Consider the following 25,974-nt stretch of genomic DNA (forward strand, 5'->3'; position numbering starts at 1 on the left):
ATGTTTTTAGACTACTGTTTTTCATACAAAAAGGCTATCTAAAAACCATATAGTTATATTTTTACCGTGGTATTGAGGTGTTATATATGTGGTTTTAACTGTGTTTATTATGATTTAAATGTATGCTACTATGGGAGACCAATGCTTAATTAAAAAAAAAACAACTTGGTCAGAATAAATGTAACCATATAAAACTGAGGTGAAAAATTGACCTCTGCATTCTAACTCAAGCTACTATCAAATGTGCATTTCTAAGAGACAAAAAAAAAGTTATATTATTATTATTATTATTATTAATATTCTCAGGTAACTCAAACCTGTTTCTTGATTTGAAACAATATCACTCATTAGAACATGCAGAAACTAAGAAATTTATTTTTCTAGTTAGATATTTATTTTGTTAAGTAAAATTAATGGTCAGGTTTCTACAACTTTCACAAAAAAGAGCAAAATTCTGGCTTTAAACTTGAAAGAAATAAAGATTTGACATTTATCGTGATAATTATCGATATCGACTGATATGAAATTTTTTTTTGAATTTTTTTGGCCATAACGCCCAGCCCTACTGTTTAGTGGCAAAGATCACTATTAATGTAATCCACTATATGCTGGCAGACATCGGTCAGTTCTGCTGTTGACCTTGAAAGCTTGGAGTTTGGTGCGTTTGGATGCAGATTGTAGATCAGTATATGCAGTAATACAACCAGAGTGTGTAAGGGGATAAAACGCAGAGGGTTAGGAAATGAAAAGAGACAAAGCAGCAATAAAAAGCATGTAATCGCTTTTGCACGTCTACAAAGCAAACATCGCCAAACCCACAGCTGAAATCACATCAGGGTAAATATACCAGCACAGAGGGCATAATAATGAATGACAGAGCGCCATAGCCCTGACAGCCCATTTACATGCCGTGACAATCCAGTCCTTTCTACATTATTCATGTCCACCGCATGACAACAGCCAACCGTCCTCGGGAAAAGCGAGCGGGAGAGAGGACACCGGCTATCAGGTAAACTATGTAAGGCAATTTACGGCATGTAAATGGCGAGTGTGACTTTAGACAAAGCCACGTTCCAGATAAAAGCATCATAAATATGCACATGCAAAATGACACAATGGCCACGTGGGAACGCCGCGCGGCTCTATAATATCCATTTACACAGGCGTCAGTAATTACCTCCGCCGGATAATACGGATATTTTACGCTGAGGAATTTGGACAGACATTGAATAGTCGATTAAGAGCAACTGAATGGATTCTTTTTGTGTGCTCTGTGGCACTGATCTGTTACGAGTTTGCTTTAGTATGCCAAACCATGCCGAGGAAGGGCGACTGCTGCCAGTGTGGATCTGAGGAAGAGAGAGTTTGCCGTCCCACCGAAGCGCTCTGATCTCATACCTGTACAAATTTCTTGCATCCAGCCAAGAATTTGACAGGAAAATGTATGATTCTCTGTGCCAACATGATTTATTGGTGTTTTTTCTCATGGATTCGGGCAAAGACACAGTTCTGATACTCTTACCTCTCGTCAATCGGCCGGTCGTTAAGTGTCCAGCGAATCACTGGCACAGGGGATCCCTTCATGACGCATGGCAACAACACGCTCTCCCCGACAACCTTCGCCACAGCAACCGGGCCTTGGAGAGTCTCCAGTTTTTCTTCATCACCCGAATCTGCAAAAATTGTGATTGTACAAAAACAGCACAAATATGACTATAAAAATATATCAGTAAACTCACAATTCAATGAATAAAAGTCTAATTATTATTATTTTACTTATAATATATGTAATGTATAGTAATAATAATATAATTATAATAGTATAATAACTAATTAACTTATATTAATTAACTTTAAAATGTTATAATAAGTGTGTATAAATATATATTTAATTTATATAAACATAAACAGAATATTCTCATGAACATTAATTTATTTTATTTTATTCTACTTCATTTTATGTCTCCAAGATGCTTCAAGAAAGCTCCCTGAAAACCTCTGCTCAAGTGCACCGAGGGTAAAAGTAGCTTTAAACACAGAGGATGCTCACACCAAATGTTGATTCGAAAATCTGTTTATGACATTATTTATTTTATTTAATTTTTTTATATTTTGAGGGGGATAAAGACCCCATTTCTTTTCTTTTCTTTCTTTTTTTGTATTATGCAATAAATTTATTATGACATTATTTTTTGACAGCATCCTCATTTTCCGCATTTTTACACAAGTGCCTAATACTTTTAACAGTTCTGTAGCTTTGCAGGTAGGTTTCTTGAAGCATTTTGGAGATGTTGTTCTCCGCAGTTCTTCTGGATTTAGTCTGTCTCAGTTTGTTCTGTTTCTTCATGTTATTCCAGACAGACTGGATGATGATCAGATCAGATCTCTGTGTGGAGCATGGCTGTTGTCAGACAAAAATCTCACTGGATTATTACAATTAATGGCAAAATGAATGTTTGGAAATGTAAACGGATATTTCCTCCTGACACACTACAGAAAAAGATGAAATAACTGACTTAAAACCATTTATTTTCTGTGCTGAAAAAACTAGTGTTCTAATAATTTTAGCCACCATATATATATATATATATATATATATATATATATATATATATATATATATATATATATATATATATATATATATATATAGTCATCTTGCGAATATTTTACAAAAATATCACAATTCTATAAATCAATAATAAAACAATAAATAATAATAGTGTATTTTATTACCATTATGTTCATTGTTATAAGATTTTAAAAAGTTAAAAAATAATAATAATATAAAAAAAGGTTAATATATCTATAATCTAATATTTAGATTCCCCATTGGGCAATCAACTTCTTATATGAATTTCAAGGTAAATACTATATACAAGAAACTTCTACTCATTGTTCTGATAAAAGTGGTTACATGCAGAAATCTGACTGCTGTGCAAAAATGTAAGTATTTCATCACATATACACACACATATATATATACTTTTTTTTTTTTTAATCTGATAAAATAACTTAGTTCTGAAGCATTTACAATCACAGCACACGGTTTCTGTCTGTACCTGCAGACACCTGTAGTTCTGCCTCTGTGGTTTTGGCCGGTCCCAGGCCGTCTATGGTGCAGCGATAGAGTCCGGAGTCACTATGGGAGGCGTTGCTGATGACCAGAGCTCCACTGGGCAGCTGTATGACCCTGCCGTCCAGCTCCACGGCCCGACCGTCCCTCTCCCAGCGGGTGAACGGGACGAGCTCTTCCGTCACCTCGCAGCTCAGCATCTCAGTGCCGCCCGCGCGCACCGACACACCCTCCGGCTGACTGAGGAACCGCGGAAGTCCTGCGAGAACGAACGGATCAGCTGCGTTACACTCCTACAGTAAAGCTCATTTAATCTCTACACTGACAGAATGAAGAAATTAAGCGAGAACAATTCAAATAACCAACCCCGAGGAGCTACAGATGGAGATTAGATGCTTTGCTAACTCTGGAGAAATTAAGTAAATAACACTAATGGTCTTGTCAAACCAATTAGCAAATAAACTTGGGAGACAAGCAGCCATTAAGCATGTTTGAACAGCACAGCAGAGGGTTTGTTCACGATCATATTCCACTCATTTTATTAATACACTAATTAATGCATACTAATGAATCGAAGAGGCTCATTTCAATGTAGAGAAACGGATTTGTCTTCAAAAGCCAACTTGCTAATTTAAATAGAATTTATTCAAACCCTGACCCGAATTAACATTCATCTCAAAGAAGAAATAAAAGAACAGTTTTAAAGGAAATATATACTAAATGACCCTTGACTGTTGAGTGATTTAAGCTTATTAGATGAGGTTAATGATATATATATATAAATATATAATATATATATATATATATATATATATATATATATATATATATATATACACATAAAAGTAAACTGCGATCAAATCTTAACACAATATTAAATAATAATAAAAACACTCAAAAATATTAGTAGGTCATTTTCTAAACACTTATTTATTTTAAAAAATTCTAAATGATAAAAAATGTATAATACACACACACACACACACACATAAAATAATAATAAAAGTTAAAAAAAAAAAATTGGAGAGACTTCCAAATTCTTGTTCATTTAATCAACAAACACTCATTTAGCACAAGAGTGTGCTAAATGTTTAATATTTCATATAAAAGGAAAAATAAAACTCTTTGCACTATTAATTGCTTTGAAACGTCTTCAAAAGATGAAGCACAAATAAACAGATCTTAAACACCACTGAGAATCCTTACACACAAACACCAAAAAGATTGTTATTTCTCTCGTCTTTAATCTCACACTATCGAGTCTGCAGAAGTTCAAAGATGTTCGTGAAGTTTGTGGAAGAGCTTTATAATTCACCGTACAGACTGCACTCTCTAACAGCTGAATGTATGAGAGCCCAGAGCGTCTCTGACATCCTAATGCTCTCCTGGGCTATTTATGTGTCCTGGCTGATGTAGGACTTGAGGTCTAGAAGCACTAGAGTGGTGTGTGTGTGTGTGTGTGTGTGTGTGAGAGAGAGAGGTCTGCTAACAGGTCTGTAAATTAGCCCGAGCCTACAATCCGATTCACAGACACACACATCGCTTTTAACGGCAGACAAAATCCCAGAGTGCCGACGCAACAGGCCTGAAGACACAACACTCAGACAGTTCTCCTTCAGTGAAGATGTGACTGCATCAGGACTCAAGCTGGGCAAATAAGGACAGAACAATGTGCTGTTGGCAGACGGAGCCACTGTAAACACTTTACTGAGCCTGTCAGAGAAAAACTCAAACAGTTCACATATGCAAACATGCATTCAGATTAGACAAACACTAATACTCCGTCTGCACTGATAAAACCATCATAAACACACACTGACAAACTCTACCAATACACACATGCATTCATTCATATGCACACATACACAAACTGTAACACTGCTTAATTTACTTAAACTGGCACTAGTTCTACTAAACACAAGTTGGCAGCTGTTCAAACCTATTAAATTTCAGCACTGTGCAAAAAAACTTTCAACCACATAGCAACACGCATGACACTCTAGCATTGTGTTGGCTAGTTTTGTACCCATGTTCCTCTAGTGCATTCATTCATTGAAACACACAGAAGCTGAGCGACAGAACATCAAACAGCCGCTCTGTCAGCCTGCTGGTATTTTGAGAAGTAATACATGAAAATCCCAGCATACCACAGACACAAGACACACACACACACACACACTGGAGGAGTGAAGATGCCAGTGTATCTGCCTGCAGCCCACACAGAAAGCAAAGACAAGTGTGTGTGAGTGTGTGTTTGTGCAAGCGTGCAGCTCCAGCAAATAATGTCGTGTGTGATCCGTCCACATGCATGTCTGCAACGATCTGGCCTCCGATCTCACTGCATCCATCCCTGATGTGACAGAGAGACACCGGAGGAGAATCATTAAACACAGCTTGGAGCCATCTACAGCCTGAAGGCAGACAAATCCATCCCCACACACACACACACACACACACACACACACACAAACGCGACAGACATTCACACAACAGCTCTGAGGCCAGCTCATATTTCTCTCACTGGAACGTGTGATTCTGTTCTGTTCTTTCACTCAGAGTTATGAATGAACAGTTGGTGTTTTTAAGGACTTTCTAAGCGCTGTGAGCTTTACAACCCATCACAGCACTAACAGCAGCTACTGAAAGAGCGATATATCAATTTCAGTGCAGATGAGATGAGGTCACCTATTTATCTACACCGGAGATACACCATTTTTACATTTTTTATTATTTTTGCCGCAACCAGTGCTAATTTATTCAACAAAATTATTGACAGAAAAGTTTTAATACAGAGCTTTTTTAATTTATTTCATTTTTATTTTGTTAATAATAATGACAAAAATGCCTTTGTGATGATAATGAAATGATTTTAAATTAAATAAACTGCTGATGAAAATATTATGAGGAAAAAAATAACAGTGGGTAAATATATATATATTTTTTTTACCAAAAACAAAATCTAGAAAATAAGATTTTTTAAATAATTAAATCTTAGTCATTGTCACAACGTATAATCAATGTTGTTTTTATTAACATTACAATGTTATTTCAGTTTTTTTAGATAATATATAAAACGTTTATTCATTTATTTTATATAAATAAATAATTTGCATTAATTTCTCATCAACTAAAATGTTATTGTTATGGACTAAACCAAAAATGACCATTTATTGAAAAGTGGACAATTAATCTAATTTTAAAAATGTTACAATTTAAGAATAAAATGGACCTGATTAATATGGATTAAGATCAGGGGCGTGTTTACGTTATGGGGGGCCCTAAGCAAATCTTCGGGAGGGGGCCCCACGATAGCGTTCCTTGGGGGGTGATGGGTTGTGTTGTTCCCCCTCGGTTGAAATCACGATCACGTTCGATCGCATAGAAATCGGGGCCCCACACAATTGCGTGGTGGGTAAACATGCTACTGATTAAGATTAAAATCCACCCTGGAATAAATACATAACAAACAAAGAAATAAATTTCGCAATTCTGATTTTTTTTTCTTGCAATTCCAAGTTTATCTCTCACAATTCTGACTTTTTTTCTCCAAATTTCATGGTTATTTCAAACAACTGCAAGTTGCAAACTTGCGATTCTGACTTATTTTTAGAAATCCAGAATATTTCCTAACTCGCAATTGCAAGATATAAATTCATAATTCTAAGCAAAAAAAATATATAATAAAGATATAAACACAATATATATACATTTTTTTCTCAAAACTGTGAAATTGTCTCTCACAATTGCAACGTTTAAGATTTCATCTCACAATTAATAGCTTGCAATTACAAGATTGAAATTCATAATTCTGAGAAAAGTCAGAATGGAGAGATAAAAAGCTCATATTTTGAGTTTATATCTCACAAATCCAAAATAAAGAGTCACTATTGCCATGTATGGAAATTAGCTTCTATATGAAGTCTCAAGAAACCATTTCCACTTTAAAGAATCTTGTGTAATGAAAAGATTCCATAGATGTTTTTTCATGGAACTACAGATGTAGTTAAGAGTGAACACATTGAACACCTCCTCAGCTCTCTCCATATATCACCAGATTCCCAGAGCTGACACATGCACATGTGAGAAATACTAAGATGTTGTCACATTAGATATCACCCTCAAAAAAATGTCCAGAAAGCCTCTTTCCAAAGGGCTGGAGAGGATTGAGGTCTCCTCTGTATCTCAGTCCCCTCCTCACATTCCATCGCCGAGCAAACAGACAGAAAAAGCTCCTCCATTCATCTGCCCTCCACAAACATTTGCTCCTCTGGTTCCCTTGCACTTCCCCCGCGTGTCCGAGCGCTCCAAGAGCAACACGAGACCTCACACGCGCTCACGGGGGGAGTGTAAACAGGGCATACGCTAACAGGACACTCCCGAGACCACACAGGGTCCCATTCAGATGCACGACGCGGCTCAGAGCCGCCACACAAACAGCTCTCAGTGTGACGGACGGCAGGTGCAGTTGGAGTTGGCCTGGCGGTACTGCAACAGCCAAGACGCTTGTCTTTTGATGGAAGAGTCCAAATAAGACCCAACTCCTGATTTACATGTGAAACAGGGTGATATTTATAAAGGAACAGTTCATTTAAAATGAAAATGTCATTTTCTGATGGTTGAGCAAATGTCAGTGTTTACTCACCTTACTTTCTTCCAGGCAACACAAAAGTAAATGAAGAAGTTTTATTATATAAAATATATATTCATTTTATACTTAATTGATATAAATATAGAATTTTGCATGAATTTCTCATTAACTAAAATACTTCCATTCCATTTTTACTATAATAAACTAAAAATATTTTTTAAAAATTGACATTTAAAAAAAAAAAAAAAAGTATTTTCAGACTTACTTTCTTCTGAGCAACACAAAAGGAGGTTTTGAATGATCTGTAAGGTGACCAAAACGTTATGATTTTTAGATAATATATGAAATGTTTATTTATATTTGATATAAATATATAATTTTGTACCGATTTCTTATTTTTATTATTAAAATTGACTTAAAAGTGACCCAGTGCTGTGAAGCTTCAATGAACAAAATAGCAGCATAAAAGTAGTTCACATGCCAGAAGTATTATATTCCAATTTTTCAGAAGTCATACAACAATACTCATGTAAATCAATATATACTATAGTAAATCTCAGCTGCATAATTGGTTATATCATTGCAAAAATGTAATCTGAATAATCGCACAGCTCTAAATTTTGTGTAGAAACAATTTTCACTCAGGAATTGTGAGTAAATTTCACAATATGCACTGACTGTGTTGAACATAGCAGCTCTGAACAAATGAAGGTGAGAAATGACAGGATTTTCCTTCATTCAAGCTCTCTTGAATTTCTGATCTTAAGAGTAAATTTGAGACTTAGTAATGCAGTCAGATGCTAAACTTCACACGAGAGATGTGAAACAATAACCGCGGCAGTAATAGAGATATTTTCAAGCCCTAAAGCTAAAACGGCACTGAAAGGTGTGAAAAGCGTTAGAGACAGACTCCAGGAGCGTAATGAGTCCGAGGACAGAAACGCTCTGACAAACGAGCGGCTCAAATCGATACGTGTGCTTCACTAATGTAAAATCAATCACAGGAGAGGAGGAGAGGAAGTGAGAGCCCTCAACACTGAAACAAAGAGGAGCTGCCATTGTTGGCGGAGGAAACGCTTGAATATAAATGATTGTGCCACTGCGACAGCTGTCACTATGGCAACACAAACATCTGGAGCACGTGTGCGAAAATGATTCAACACAGTGTGCTTTCATTTACATCTCTGGGACTGAGGAGAACGTCTCAAATATGTTGGTTTCTTTGTATTTGGAGTAACTAAGTAAACACTGATGCTACTAAACTACATTCAGTAGCTCCGCTTTCTTAGATTCACATATTCAAAGTCATTCTACATCATGGCAAATGGACAAATATATACCACATTTAATATATAAATGAGTTCTATATATTTATACAACAGTTCTTTCTGGTCCTCGAATCTGATTGGCTGATAAGAGTGTTTCTGATTTTAGAGTCCAATAGAATTCCAACAGAATTTTCACCGTTTGTATCACTCCGCTTGCCGAAGTTGCCGTATTTCTCACAGCGAGTGTCATGGCGGACGCCCAAATCCACTATAATTTAAAAAATAATACTGTTTTGTGTCACAGAATGTAGTTTTTTAGGCGAAAATGTACTTGTATGTACTTCAAATTTGCCGTTTGTTAATAAAGATAACGTCTATTTGAAAATTTGCATTGATGTTTTTGGAGACGCCAGCGGGTGTTCTGCGCTCATAAAGCGCGCTTCATCTCGGCAAGATCTTCTGGAATCTGCCGCTGGCTCTGATGTATATATAGTGGTGGATACATGAGATATATTTAGTTTTGGGCAAATAGTTTTGGCAAAATCTCCATCATGTTTATGTAACTTTAATGCTGTATCAGAGCGCTGCCTTTGTACTTTTGACTGAATTGCCTATCAACTTTTATGATGGCTGTTGTTATTGATTGAATATTATTATTCAAGGAATACTATTTTATATAAATAGTAGTATTTAGTATTGTTAAACGGTGTGTGTGTGTTCGTAATGGTGATTTTAGTTTCATTGTTCCGCCATTTACGAGTCAGCAGAAAAGACTTTTAAACTGAAAAATGACTAAAGCGCAGTTTTTAACAAGGAAGTTATTTTTATTTTCGAAACCAGCTTGTACGCAGCCAACATGCGCTGAGCTGCGCTGTCATCAGAAATCACCCTTAACAGATGAAAGGATAGTACGAGCCTATCGGACTTTCAAACTAATGGTGAATATGAGATTGAGATATGATCTGAAGAATGAATGCTGTATCAGATGCATGCAAGTCTGTCTCTCTCACATAATACTCAAACTACCCATAATACACCGCTTTTATTACAGTAATACAATAAGTTTTTAATAAAGCAACTAAAGATCCATATATCACGATATATTTCTTAATTTCGGTCGATACGATATAATTCCGATATCGATATGAACACTTAAAAAAAGCCTAAAAAAATACCAAGAATGCCAAGAAAAAATACTCAGACTCACCTTATTAATATTAACAGTCAAAAGATTTTGAACTGTAAGATTTTTTATTTTTCTTCTGCCTGCATTTATTTGATCCAAAATACAGCAAAAACAGTAACATTTTGAAATATTTTTACCTATATGAAAATATTTGAAAATGCAAGTTATTCCTGTGATCAAAGCTGAATTTTTAGCATCATTACTCCAGTCATATGATCCTTCAGAAATCATTCTAATATTCTGATTTACTGCTCAAAAAATATTTATTATGTTGAAAACAGCGGAGAAGAATCTTTTCAGGTTTCTTTGATGAATAGAAAGTTCAGAAGCATCTATATAAAACAGAAATCAAGAAAAATAAATAAAAGTTTTTCTATAATGTCTTCACCCCCAAAAAAAAGAAAATTATACTGACTCCAAGTGAGTTGCTGCAGAAAAAATAAAATAAATTGAGTAACAACGAAAACATGTCGTCGGAGACTGGCTTATTACTGAAAATGCAGTCTGATTGTCTGCCAGTAGGAGGCGCTTTGAGAGCGGTAGAACTAGCGGTTTCCCCAGTAATGGCTGTAATCTAAGCAGCTCCGCTCATGAACGCTACTTTATCAGATAAAATGAAAATGCCATCAAAACTATTCTGAAGACAGTCGGTTCTCTTCAGAGATACATTCATATAAATCACCCGCGCCGCGTTTTGATTTTGAAACGTGCAGTGCTCATGTTTATTCAACGAAACGCCACAAATAAATAAATGTATGGGAAACACTGTATATCGAAATATCGGAAAATGTGTTTAAAAATCATATCACCGTTATAGTTCATTATTTATTATTATTTATAATGAATTATTAATTATATCGCGATACATATTGATATTGAATTATTGTCCAGCCCTAATTTACACGCTCATGCCGTCGAACTGTTGTATAAACGCAATATCACACTCGTAACGTGAGATATATCGGCACGCTGTGATTACCTACGGCCGAATCAAAGCCATGCCGATATACAGCAATTTCTCATGCGTGATACTGCTCATATATGATTTAGTTCTATAAAACATTTTTTTTTATCATTTTTATTTGTATTTTTTAGACCCATTCTGCAGTAGTTAAATGATTTATTAAGACAGTTTGTAGCTGTCTTTATAAGTGAGTCATTGATTTACACGACAATAACATCATTTATACCGTGACAACACTGAATCAAAGACACTGATTCACAGGAACTGAACGTGTTTGTGAAGGAGTCATTGAATTGTTCACTCAGCCAATTTGCTCAAAAAACAATGATTTATTCAGGAACAAAACTTGAAGGAGTGAACAAGTCACTGAATTGTTCACGGACTCTATTTGCTCAAAAACACTGATTAATTCATGAAAAAAATGTGACTGTGAACGAGTCAGTGAATTGATTTGCTAAAAAAAAAAAAAACAATGATTTATTCAGAAACTAAACAAGTTACTGTTTGTGAACAACTCACTGAATCAATTAAAGAAGCAAAATGCTCTTGAATCAGAGAACTGATTCATTCATAACTCATCATTGTTTGTGACCCAGAAAAATGGCACTCTGATTACAAATATATATAGCGTACTACACTTCTTTTCTTTTCTTTTTTTTTAAGAAGAGGAGCGTGAATATAGTTTGCCTACTTTAAATGATAAGTAGCCTGGCATGGTTCAGTTTCAAAGCATCTTCCCTCACATTGCTCTCTTTCTGCTTTTAACATTCAGGCTTATTATCCAGGAGTGAAAAGAACTACGGTACGCCATCAGAGCTCGGGTTTAAAACTCTCACCGATGCTCTGCGTTTAAGGACACACGCAGACCTTAAAACCAGAGCACAAAACAATTCTGCCTTACTGCAACTCGTTCCTCTAAAATAGGACAGAAATGTTAAAAGATGTAAATATATGCTTGTGAAATTACCCACGGCCTTCTATAAATAACTCCTAAGGCAAATGAACTGTGAGCTGCAAAGTTTGACATGTGAGCTGATGATCTCTGGCATTATGTGGCTGTGTTAATCTTTAATATTTTAGTGATTGCGTAATGACCGCAGAGTAATGACATATATGCTATGTTTACTGAAGGCGTTAATGGAGTCACAGAGCCGACCACAGCATTAATTCTCTTCCAGTGTTAATGGGGAAAGCAGTGAATGCTGTTAATGCAGAAAGCAGAGTGGTGTTCATTTTAAAAAGGTCCAGATGCATTAGCTGAAAGCAGATGAAGAATACGGTGTAGCTGTAGGCACTCAGGATGAGTTCATGTCTAGAAAAGCACAGCACCTTAATGAATGCAGAAAGACGACGTCAAAAGGGTCATTTCATTTCATAATGAACTTTCTTTCACCTTTCAGTTTGTTGTACTAGCTAGACATACTCTGAACGGCAAAACTCCCTGTCCAGGTCAGCCAGACCATAATTCAGTAATACTGCTACTTTGGTGAAAGTCAGTAAGCAAAAATGTCTCAATATAAAAGTCATTAAAGAAAGTCTTAAAGGTACAAAAAAAAAAAAAAAAAAAAAAAGGAAAGACTAAAATAAAAATGATTTTAAACACACACACAAATAAAGTTTTATATAACTATAAAACAGAACAGCTTTCAGCACCACAGCAAATTAAATAGGACGGGCCAGAACCAGACCGCCAACATGCATAATACTTGCAGGTCTGAAGGTGAACCCATTAAAGTGGAGACACAGCAGGAAGTCAAGGACGATGGAGAACACGAGGTGGAGAGATCATCCAGTCATCATTAAACTCCATGATGGAGGCTGCTGACAGGCCAGATCTTACAAAAGGTCAGCGATCATCTCCAGACGACTGCACACAGGTCACTCAGAACGCTGTAGAGATGAGCAGTCTGAGGTCTGCTGGAGCAGCAGGCATGAGCACGTGTTCGCCTCTGATAGACGCGGGGTGAGAAGAGACCACAAATGATAAAGGTCAAATGTGTCTGCTTCAACCGGAAGTTAATGTATTCCTGTTTCAGGATCAGTCATTCCCCTCACAAATGACTGATGATTGAGCTGCTGGAGAATCTGACTGGTGAGGATGTTGAGTCTGAATTTATCCTTATGAACAAATACCCCACAAAAATAAAATAATAAAATTAAGAATATATAAAAAAAATATTATAAAAAAAAAAAGACCCTGAACCACAAAACCAGTCACAAGGGTCAATTTTTTATTTATTGAGATTTATACATCATCTGAATAAATAATCTCTCCATTGATGTATGGTTTGTTATGATAGGACAATATTTGGTCGAGATACAACTATTTGAAAATCTGGAATCTGAGGGTGCAGAAAAATCTAAATATTGTCCAAATATTTATATTTTTATAAAATGTTAAAAATGTCTAAAGTTGTCCAAATAAAGTCCTTAGCAACGCATATTATTAATCAAAAATTAGGTTTTAATATATATTTATGGTAGGAAATTTATCAAATATCTTCATGGAATATGATCTTTACTTAAAGGAACAATCCACTTTTTTTGGAAATAGGCTCATTTTCCAAGTCCCCAAGAGTTAAACAGATGAGTTTTACCGTTTTTGAATCCATTCAGCCGATCTCCGGGTCTGGCGGTAGCACTTTTAGCTTAGCATAGATCATTGAATCGGATTAGACCGTTAGCATCTCGCTCAAAAATGACCAAAGAGTTTCGATATTTTTCCTATTTAAAACTTGACTATTCTGTAGCTACATCTTGTACTAAGACTGACGGAAAATGAAAAGTTGAAAGCCGTCCCCAGCTAGGCAACTAGTTATTACTACTTTCAGGCGTTGCGTATCATTGCGCCTGCTGCATCCATGGTACGGCAGCAAAGTTCCTTGATTATTACGCTGGAATGAGAGTAGAGTTCCTAGCCATATCGGTCTTTTTTGAGCAAGATGCTAATGGTCTAATCCGATTCAATGATCTATGCTAAACTAAGCTAAAAGTGCTACCGCCAGAAAATGAAAAATGGAAAATGAGCCTATTTTCAAAAAAAGTGGAGTGTTCCTTTAATATCCTAATGATTTTTGGCATAAAAGAAAAATTGATAATTTTGAGCCATACAATGTATTGTTGGCTATTGCTACAAATATACCTGTGTTACTTATGACTGCTTTTGTAGTCCAGGGTCACAAATAAAAGAAAAGAGATTCTAAAATAAAATGAAATAACATGAAAAAAAAAAAAAAAAAAAAGAATTTAAAAAGAAACTTTTTTTTTTTTTAAATTCATTAAAAAGATTCTAAAATACAAATGAAATAAAACCAAGCTGTTAAAAATAAAAATAAATAATACTAATAATAATAAAATGGATAAATTGTTAAAACTATCAAATGCAAAATACATAAATAACAAATAGAAAATAACAAATAAACTAAGAACATTATTAAATAAAATGAAATAAATTATTAAAAAAAAAATTGTGGAAATGTTTTTTTTTGTTTATTTTAAAAAATAAAATTCATTGAATTAAAATAACAAAATACAAAATTAAATAAAGATTATGAAATAAAAAATGAAATAAATGCCAAGCCGTTAAAAAAAAAAAAAATTATAAAACATTAAATTAAAATACGATTAAATAAATACAAAATAAAATAAAAGAGATGAACATTTAAAATAAAAAAACAAGCTCTGAATAAAATAAAAGTTGGAGATATATCATTGACTGACGGTTGTGCACGAGCAGCCAATTCAAGATTTTGGCTGCTATAGTATAAGAGTTAGGATCTATAGGTGCTTCATCTAAGACTAGAGAGCATCTAAAACCATCAAACTGTTCAGCACACTTTATGCAACACAATTACCTCGAGTCGTCTGAGTTTCTGACTCAATTTGCCTCCCTCCTCTGGAGCACATCGTTGTGAGCTCAACACACCCATGGGAATTCCAGCAGCCAGACCGATAGTTCTCGATAAACAATCAGGACAAACTCATTTAATCAGCTTTAAAGGAGTAGAGGTTTATTGAGCTGAACGGGCTCGGTAAAAACACCTCCACGAATAACGCTTCTGCACCAATCACGCATCAGGGACCCGTCAAATCCCACCGATCAGGAAACGATCGATGTCCCTCACAACCTCATGACATTAGCCGTGTTCATTTATGACCTCAATCTTCTCGTACCTGTGTGGGAGGTGAAAACAAAAGCAAGTACGCCGATTTAAATAGCTCGGGAGAGTTCAAAGGTCAGAGAAACAAGAAAAACACCTCAGTTGGAGTTGACGGCATATTTAATATTTAATTACAAGCCCGTTCAATATATTTACAAACCTTCTTTTCTGTATATTCTAGGGGAAAAAAAACAATATATCCCACGATATGGACTTTTTCACATTAAATTAAATATGCCATCTATGACTACAGTCTATATGCTTCTGGGACGGGTCGCTGGAAAACTTGAGGACTACAAACGGCCCCTGAGCGCAGAGACGCTGTTTGAGGAATCCTAGAGGTGTGCTTGACACACATGAAAACAAACCCACACGCAGATACACTCAAACTGATGCTCGCTTTTACAGAAGAAGAGAAACCATCCAAAAATACACATCAGAAAGATGTGGAGGAACCTGGATCGTTCAGGACTAATTTGAGTCCACTCGGAAATCACATAAACGAGAAATGTTAGGTTTGATTGAATTCCCAGTAAAACGTTGAGCGCAGTCAGATGCGACTTACTGAGCGTTTGCAAGACTTTGATGTGAAGCGGTAGAACTTAATGAAAGGAGAGAGAGAGGAACTTTATGGGAGGAGGATAAATATGGGCATACATTAGAGCTGCACTGTGTGTGTGTGTGTGTGTGTGTGTGTGTGTGTGTGTGTGAATAAGAGACACACGATGTAGTAAGAGAAAACATTTCTCATGGCCTGACAAAGATGATCACAGTATCTGAGTATGAAACTGCCTCAAGATGTTTCTTCATTGTTTCTTGGCTTGTTGAACTCGAAACTCCCTAACAGCCCCAAGACAAAGAAAAATCTGAAATATATAAATATAACGCCAGTGAATGGATCTTCGAAGGGAACCGACAGTCTTGAGAAAGTTTTGATGGCATTTTCATTATAACTGATAAAGTAGCATTCATGAGAGCAGTGCTGCTTTGTATTCAGCCGTTACCGGGGAAACCGCTGTTTCTGCCGCTCCAGAAGCGCCTCCTGCTGGCAGAGAATCAATTTGCATTTTCAATAAGTCCCTCCAGCAACAGGTTATCGTCCAGCCCTAGTGTCAGTAATTCGCTTTTGCACAAAAGGTGGGCTTTTTTTTTGTTTTTGCATGACTATGTCAATTGTGGAATTGTGCGGTCAAATATTTTTATTATGACACTAAATTGTATAATTAAAGGGATAGTTCACCCAAAAATAAATTATTTTATCATTTACTCAGTCTCAATTGATTCCAAACCAGTATGAGTTTCTTTCCTCTGTTGAACACAAAAGACACCTTTCTGAAGAACAGTTGCTGGTAGCCATTGATTTCCATAGTATTTTTTTCCTCTACTATAGAAGACAATGGCTACCAGCAACTGTTTGTTTCCCCAGATTCTTCAGAACAGCTTCTTTTGTGTTCAACAGAAGTAATTCAAACAGGTTTTAAGTGACAACCCTTTCCTTTATTTTCTATATATCTTGATCCATGCTTAAATGGCCAGTCACAAATAGTCTCAGCTCAATTATTTGTTATATTCTGCTCTCTAAGCCTTCCTTCTACATCAAACAGCAGAAATAATCAAACTGATGTGTCATTCACCAGACCAAACACCTGCGGATGTGTACAATCAACTTTCCAACCCCCACCGAAGGAATCATGTTTAGGAGAGCGCAACAGAATGGTTACGTTTAGGAAACAGCCCTTCTGTAGTTTTTAGGGAAGTTTTCGGGGCATGGAGCTGTAAGTTGGACTAACTGGCTTTAAAGAAAATTTACTTCATAAATCGTCAGCAAAAGTAGCGGCTCAGTCTCTTCCTGCCTGGCCCGGGGCGCCTCCATCAGCTCCCATAATGCTTTTCTGTCTTGTTTAATTTTATGGTTGCTATTCCACAAACGCAGCAGAAACGGTGCAAGTGTCTCTCCAGGTCTTTACGATGTGGAGTGGAAAAAGCATCCAGGTCACATTTTAACCCTGAAAATATTTTATATATATATAGATAGACACACACGCACACACACACACACAGTGTTGGGACGGTTACTTTGGAAATGTAACAGGTTACAGATTACCCTATTTAAAGTTACCCTATTTAAAATGTAATAAGTAGTGTAACTAAATTACTTTATTACAGTAATGTAACTGATTAAATTTGATATCTTTTTGATAACTTTTTGATTAAAAAACCTAAAAAAAATTGTTAAACAGCACCTACATCACCACATGTTGTTTGGGAGGGTTTCAAGAAAAATTATCCTAGCTAATCCAAAAACAAACTCCAGCATATTCAGTTATCAGACACGACTGGAACTTCAAATGGGACTGGCTTCTATGGTCAGATGAAACTAAAAAATGAGCTTTTTAGCAGCAAACACTCAAGATGGGTTTGGTGAACACAGGGATAAAAAGTACCCCATGTGTTTAATGAAATATACTGCTGTATTTGTGATGTTGTGGGCCTATATTTCTGCTGGAGGTCCTGGACATCTTGTTTAGACACATGGCATCATGGATTCTATCAAATACCAACAGATAAAAAAAATCAATAAGTGACTGACTTATTGATAATAATCCAAACATAAACCTCAAAAACAACACAAAAATGGGTCACTGAGCACAAAACCAAGCTTCTGCTGGCCATTCCAGTCCTCTGACCTGAACCCTGTAGAAGATGAGTGAGGTGAACTGAAGAGAAGAAGCACCGTCATGGAGCTGTGAATCTGAAGGATCTGGAGTGATTCTGGATGAAGGAATGGTCTCTGATCTCTTGTCAGGTGTTCTCTAACCTCATCAGGTATTATAGGAGAACATTTAGAGCTGTTAAACTGGCAAATGGAGGTTTCAAAAAGTATTGAATAAAAGGGTGCCGTTAATTGTGTCCAATGTGTATCAGAGAAAAACATTTATTTCATAATGATATTTCCCCCCATTTTAAATTCTTATTATCCAATGAAAGGTTAGATTTTTGTGAATTTTTTAAATAAAAGATCAAAATGATTAACAATGCAGATTAATTTTCACAGCCTTCTTTGATCATATTTACCCAAGGGTGCCGATATTTTTGGCCATGACTGTATAAAATAATAATAAAAATATATATAACAATAATAACAATTTAAAAGTATAATTATAATAAAATTTAATGAAATAAATACAAATGTAAATAATAAAATCCATTCAAATTAAATTATGCATACTTCATTTTAATAATAAGTTTTTTTTATTTAATAATATTCTAATTATTATTATAAATATAAGTCATTTTGGATAAAAGTGTCTGGTAAATGCATAAATGTACAATTTAATTAAAATCTTCATTATAATTATTATTATTATGTTGTTATTATTTAGCTAGTTTACCTGCTCGACTTTTTGCATAAAAATACCTCCGTTTAGTATATATTCATAGATTGTTTTGGCAGCATGAACCTGGAGTGACTGTCATTGTTCTGTTTTTTAAAGGAAAACTCATGAAAAAAACAAGATAAAGACCGTTTTGAGAGATGCTCCGATGGCATTGGATTGTCACACTCCTTTTAGTGGTGCAATGAATGACTGAATGAAACGGCCATTAACATATGAAATAAATGTTAGCAAACTGTCAGAACGAGCGCCTTCTAGCTTTAAATGATCTCCTGTGAACTGTGAAAAGCGTTGAATTGAAATACTGTGTGTGTTCCTCATACAGGCTGTCCTGAACTTTCAGTGTAACGACCCCAGGGATTCCTCAAGTCTCCTTGCCGTGCACCGCCAGCTAGATCTGAAAACACGGACAAGGCACTTAAACACATGCTTGTGTGTGTGTGTGTGTGTGTGTGTGTTCTAGTGCTCTGCTACAGCATTAGTGTTGCTTCCTATGAAAAATAGAAGAACAGTAATGCCTTACCTCCAAAAGCCCTTCAAATCATTCAAATGCATCTTTGTGGGTTGAGCTGATAGGTTAATAAGGCTTCATCAAGTTAAGCATCATTAGTACAACTCACACCCAAATATAGTGGTTTATTAAGATCACTAACTCTGAATATGAAATCCTGAAGCATAACTAATTATTCCTCAGTCATGTGTCTTTCTGGGGATGCGTCCACAATTTTTCACCAGAAAAAATCTCACAGATGCACACTGAAGAAAGAACCCGAGCCATATCTACAGACCAGATTATCGGTTAGACTGTACGAAACCTCATAGAATCACCCACAACACACTATGCAACTGCATAGTGATGCAATAAAATGTCAGAACACCGTATCAAAAAAATTACCCTGCAAATGCATGGCAATATGCTTAAAAACACCCTAGCAACAACATTAAAATGTATAAAAAAGCACCTAAAGCTACCCCTAGCAACCACCCAGCACAGCATTAAACAGCAGTAAGTTTCACACAGTCAGGCAGCACTCATTTTCTTCAGAAAACTGTAAAATCCAGTAATTTGTTCTTGTTGTCAGGGGTCACATTCGCTGTGCACAGCTACAGCACAAACACACAACTGACAGGCATTAAAGCCCCAACACAAAAGGAAATAGAAAAGCTCTTCCGAGTCTTAATGTAGTATAATGCACTGATGCTAATTCTCTCGCTCTGAAAGCCTGAAATCGTCATTCCTCATCCCAAGCCAGCAGCATGGAGCCCGTGATACAGCTTCAGAGGCAAGATCTCGGAGATTTCACAGAGAAAGCACCTGACGACTGGAGAAATGAAGAGACAGAGTTAAAGAGAGAACGCTTGTGTTTTAGGATGAATTTTCCCTGAAGGCCAGAGAGACAGGCGGAAAGGTGAGGAACTATCAAACGTGTGAACTACACACACGTCCAATGCTTTATATGGAGTTAAAAGACCAGAAGGAACATTTCCCTCCAAAAACCTGAAGTAAAACTCCCTGTTTCTGTCAGATTTGTTTTTCAGTGACTTTTTGAGTGAAAAACTTTGTAATGGTACATGCAACGTAAAAGGATAAATAGCAACCCTCATATTGCTTCAAACCCATACAGAGCAAGATTATAAGTAAATAATGATACTAAGTTTTTTTTGCCATTTTGGAGCTTCACTTGCATTAAGAAAAAGCAGTTTGAAAAAATGACAGGTTTGGATTAACATGAAAATGTAAAAATATATTTGAGGGGAAAAAGGATAAACACACAAATTAAAAAAACTAAAGTCATAAAAAAAAACATTTTCGTTATTTGAAATAAAATAAAATGTCATTAAATCTCTCATTTTAGTTTAGTTTAACTTGATGTACTAAAATAACTCAAATGGGGGAAAAAAAAGACATTTACATTTTTTTTTTTAAATATAAATGGAAATAACAGATTCAAAATGTTAATAAAAACTATAATAGTATCTCAATTATACACAAATAACACCTGTCTCTCTCTCTCTTATATATATATATATATATATATATATAAATTATATACAGTGGTGTGATATTTTCCTGATTTTTTATTTTTTTGCATGTTTGTCACACTTTAATGTTTCAGATCAAACAAATTTAAATATTAATCAAAGATAACACAAGTAAAGCCCCAGTGAACACAGAACCAATCAGAAGCTTCCATTAATCAATACTGCTGTACTCAGCACAATAACATACTGTAATCCTGTAACATTTCTTATTCTATCGTGTTTGCAGAGTTTTACAGCTGTTTAAGGTCTGCAGATTCCACTGGTAGAGAACTGCCGGCATGCGCACAGATCGATACATTACACTACAGTACAGATCAATAAGGCACAGAACTGCAGAATCATATGAAGTTTATAGCCTGTAAATTAGATTCACACACGGTACAAAAAGAGCAACAGCACACACCATTTACCCTACTAAAAATAAATCACAAAAACACCTCAATTATTTCTCACAGACAGCGATGAGATTCAATAATGCTGCTAAAATCTGCTGCTTTCCCGTTAAACTGAAGTGTCTCCTCTAAAAATCCAGAAAAGATTTGTTCAGATGCTAAAGTCTGTAATCAAAAGTCCAATATTTCTCATCGAATTCTTCAAACACTGACAGATCTGAGCTTATATATATAATTTTACAGCTACATCCCTGCACTCTTACTGTATGACAACTGTTGACTTGCCTTTTATTTTCATATAAGGAACTTCAGGAGAAACATCTGAGGCAAAGCTGATACTTACACGAACCATTTAAATCTCCAGAGCTATAAAACAGCAACTTCGGAGCTCTAAAAGCATCTTCTGGGATGCTACACAAACATATTCTATTAATTCTGGTTCTTCCCATTGGAATTTCTCAGTACAACTGCGTTTACTCAAGAAGTAAAACTAGCAAATAGTGAGAAAACTCTGCTGGGCGTCTTTAAAGGAAACGGAGGCTCCAGTCAGAGCAAACTGTGAAGGCTTGGCTGATATCAAACCCTGCTGTTCAAACACACACTAATCCTGCTGTTAGATTCATAGCATAGTGTGAAGCTGGACTACAGCGCACTGACCCGTGTTCTGCAGAGGAAAACTGATCTCAGATCAGCACTCTGAATGATGCGCTCCCAAAGGACTTGATAGAAATCCAGAGTCTTGAGAAACATCTTGTTATTTATGTGTGCATCAGATGGTCAGAGAGCATGAGGTTTGAGCTTCAGACTAGAATAACCCTATAAAAATTACCTTTTAGAATTTTTAAAATATGGATTAACTCTGTAAAGCCTGACATATAAAAAAATATTTAACGCAATTAACGCAGGGGTGGGGCTAGGGTTGGCCACCCCATTCACAACTGCTGCCTCTGTTACTTTTTCATGAGAAGGATTGCATTTATTGCATCATTTATTTAGATGCAGAACGTCTTTATGACCACATCAAACGGGAGACGTTTCAGACGCGCGCTCTAATGCCAAACGAGCGCGTAAAAGATACTGTTCTCGTAGCTCTTCAAACACTCGCACAAAGGTGCCGGCGCGCGCTGTAGCCTGTATCATTTCATATCAAACTATGTGCATGCAATGTCGTAGTTATGCCTTATGTTAAGGCATGAAGTTACCGAAAAGGCGATTAAAGCTGCCTTAAAACTGCGTGCATGCATGCAATATGTTATATATGCATCACATTTAAGAACATGTCTCTGAAATGGTTTTAAAAACTGTCCTGAGGCACCCCAGCACTGTCTCCCTCATCTAAAACACCCGATTCAACTCGTCCGCTCATTAGTAGAGCCTTCAAGACCTAAAGTGGGTCAGAAAAGGTAAAGAGATTTGTGAGAAAATCAGATCCGCGTCACGTTCAGCAGCAGCAGCTTTTAAAGCAATAGCAGGCAAATAAGCTAATAACCAGCTGTGATGTCTAATAATCCAAGAACAAAATAAAAAAGAGAAAATCAATAACTTTTATAGCTTTAAGGGGTTTATCTATATTTAATTTAGAATTCAGTGTTTGGTAAGTATTAATTTTCTGTATATTTCTGCTGAAGGGCACAGGTAGGTAAATATGTCATTTATTATAATGGGTTCATGTGAAGATTGTTTCAAGTTCACTTAAATTAGAAGTTAAGTCTAATAAATGTAAATACTGTAATGTTGAATGGCTATAGTAAATGGTTGAATATTCAGGTGAAAAAACTATTTTATAGAGACATCAGTAGTATTGATATCAGTGATGCTGGCCTTCAATCATAAAAAAGACACCATTAAAGAAATATTAAAAATATACTGTCTTTGTTGTTTGTACATTTGAAGATTTAATGTGAAATTATTGCAATATAAAAGTATATTTAAAAACTTTAATGTTAGGTGGTATTAATCGCGATTAATTTGAGAAAAATGTGCGATTAATTAGTTAATTTTTTTAATTGATTGACAGCACTAATATATATCTGAAGGTGAACATTTTTACAGTTATACTTGTCAAGCCTTTTACTTGTCAAAAAAGTACAAGCTGTCAACCAGATGACATGTAGTTTTGGTTGATCCAGTTTAGAATTCTGCATATCAAATATGATACAGTAGGCTTAAGACACAATTTATGAACAAAGGCTTTGTTTTCATACCTGCCACTGTGAGTCGTGCGGTTCGGCTGCTGATGGTGCCCAGATTGTCAATGGAGGCCACGCACTGGTACACCCCCTCATCAGGCTTATTGTGTTTGGAGTGGACCACAGTACTGATGAGCAAAGAGCCGTCCGCTAGCTGCCGCTTCCGGTCGTCTGCCACCAGGTTCAGGAACGTCCCGTCCTTCTTCCATTCCACCCTCACCGAAGCGTCGCTAGCGGCCGAGCAGTTCAGGACAGCGGGGAGGCCTCGTACGGCCAGCACGTCGACGGGTTCGACCGAGAACCTGAACGGGGTAAAACCTCGAATGCCAGAACCTGAGGACAGAGAGAAGAATGCGTTAGAGGATTCACAGTCTATCTGATGCAGGAGATGCATTTTAGCAATAGCTTTTAAAGGGACAGTTCACCCAAAATGAAAATTCCGTCATCATTCACTCAACCTCAAGACTTTGATTAACCTTTGAAATGCAAATAGATATTTTAAAACCTGAGGATTTTGTCTCTCCACTGAATGTCTAGGTACCCAAAACTTGGTCATAAAGGTCAAAGTCATCGTAATGCGAATCCATATGAATCGAGCAGTTTAATCCAAGTCTTGTGATAAAATACAATCACTTTATAACTTTCAATGGAGGGACAGAAACCATTTTATCATCTTAATTTGTGTTACAAAGTCTAATGGAGTTGGAATGACATGAAGGAGAGTAAATGACAAAATTGAAATTTTTGGTAGGGCCCTACGAAATCCCAAATTCTGTTTTCTTTTTTTCCAAATTCCATTTTTTCTGTATAAATTTTTCTGGATTCGTTTTTTTTTTTCGTAATTTTTTTTTATTTTATTAATCAAAAAGCATGTCTAATTAATTGAAATCACGAAACTTACACAATTAAATAGAAAGTTCTTAAAAAAAAACAAAAAAAACTCATTTAAGGCCCTATATTTATTTTTTTCTCAAATTAAGTTTTTTTTTAACCAAATTCTGTTTTCTGGATTCCATTTTAATGGTTTCATTAAATTGTAATAATCAAAAGCATCTCTGAAAAAATAATAAAACATTTTTTTTTAACTAAAATCAATTTAATTAATCAATTCTTTTGAGGAATACGGTGTTATGTGTTTACATTGTTCAGCTAAATCAATTCTGGTAATTTTTCTGGTAAATATTCCTTAAAAATAATGTTTCAATAAAAATGATTATTAGTACTATCATTACATTCAGTAATATATTTCTGTCAAAGTTTCTTCAAGTTAAACCAAACTTTTATTTTGACGGGTTGCTGTGAAGACCTTTGAGTGTCTGTTTGAATATGATATAATGATAAAATGCTAATGAAGTAACTCTCAGAGCAGAGATTATGTTCATGCACTCACATATTGAGGCGGCTTAATATTAACAGACACTACTAACCTACTTTTGATTTATTCATTCAAAATTTGTCAGTAAATTCCATTTTTATGACTGGATTCCACGATTCCGTCCACATTCTCCGCATCGTAGAAATCATAGATGTCCAACTTATATATAGGTCTTGAAGCAACACCAGTTGCACACAACAAAAAAGCCATCATAAAACTTTAAATCATACTCTCAAAAACACATGATTACAGTTCTTTTGTGTGATTTTCATTCTGAAACATTCATGGGTTAGAGTCCCTCACCTTTCCACTGTGAAATGGCTAAGCAAAATACTTCTGTGAAAAGTTATAAACCGACATAATTGCCTGACGTTTATAGTGACGTATAATTAAAAAAACATAACCGTGTTCAGCCACCAGCCCGCATTGTTCAGACAGCACTAATGGCCAATTATCTGCACCAGTGGTGTTGTGCGAAAAACAATTACGGCAAGACTTTCCATAACATAGCAAGCAAGCTGCTTCGTACTTTAATTACGTAGGAAATGACAAGCTTCTCGTGTTCGACACAAAGCACAGAATACATAACAATCTGAGACGGAAGCTAATGTGTTCACCGCTTGCTTGTCAAGCAAGCTAATCTGCTCCTAAAAATATGTTTTACCTGAAACAGATGCAAAAAGCTCAATTACATTGATGTCATTCACAAATTAGCTACTTTAATGATGCCATATGAGTCATTTCTTGACTCTAAATGTGAAAAACTAACAATGCATCTAGCTTTAACACAAGTTTAAAACAAGGAATTCGAGTCACTGTGGAAAGTAGAAAACCATTAAAAAATCTTGACATGCAAACTTGTGTACTTGCATTTCTCAGTCTAAAAAGGGACCATGCAATGCATAGGAAAGCCACAGTTGCACGCTAATTGTAGTGGAGCCAGCTGGGAAACATTTGGACTAACGTGGCCTGTTTGTGGCTTTGGATGTTTGTCACGGGCTGGCTGTGAGTAATCGGATGGAGTCCAGAATTGCTGTTGGAGGGCAACAGTGATGCATCCTTGACCCAGAAGCCCCGAGACAGCCAGAAAATGAGGCTGCTGGGTTGATAAGTATAAGCTGTTAGCCTTAGTCGGCACACTTTGAGGAAAACCCACTTCAAAACCGCCTCAGTCAGCGAAACCTCTCAGAAAGGGGCAAGGGCTCTCCAGGGAAATGGCACACTGGTGAATGAGAGGGGAAGAGAGAGATACTGACACATACAAAGACTGAAAGAGAACTAGAAGTGGCCTAGAACGGCTGGGAAGGAAAAGCAGCAGAGATACAAAAACAAAATCAA

General features: G+C 36.0%; 1 protein-coding gene across 4 annotated transcripts in view; it reads right to left on the minus strand.

Moving 5' to 3' along the window:
* Positions 1-25,974, minus strand: part of neo1b (neogenin 1b) — a 125,667-nt gene that overhangs the window by 57,181 nt on the left and 42,512 nt on the right. For all 4 annotated transcript variants that reach the window (XM_079412621.1, XM_079412619.1, XM_079412620.1 and 1 more), the window contains exons 2-4: positions 23,277-23,594; positions 3,063-3,335; positions 1,523-1,673 (exon numbers count right to left, since the gene is read on the minus strand). In XM_079412621.1, coding sequence (XP_079268747.1) covers positions 1,523-1,673; positions 3,063-3,335; positions 23,277-23,594 — 742 coding nt within the window. The remainder of the gene's footprint in view (positions 1-1,522; positions 1,674-3,062; positions 3,336-23,276; positions 23,595-25,974) is intronic.

The sequence above is a fragment of the Barbus barbus genome (assembly GCF_936440315.1).
Source record: "Barbus barbus genome assembly, chromosome: 48".
NCBI classification, from domain to species: domain Eukaryota; kingdom Metazoa; phylum Chordata; class Actinopteri; order Cypriniformes; family Cyprinidae; genus Barbus; species Barbus barbus.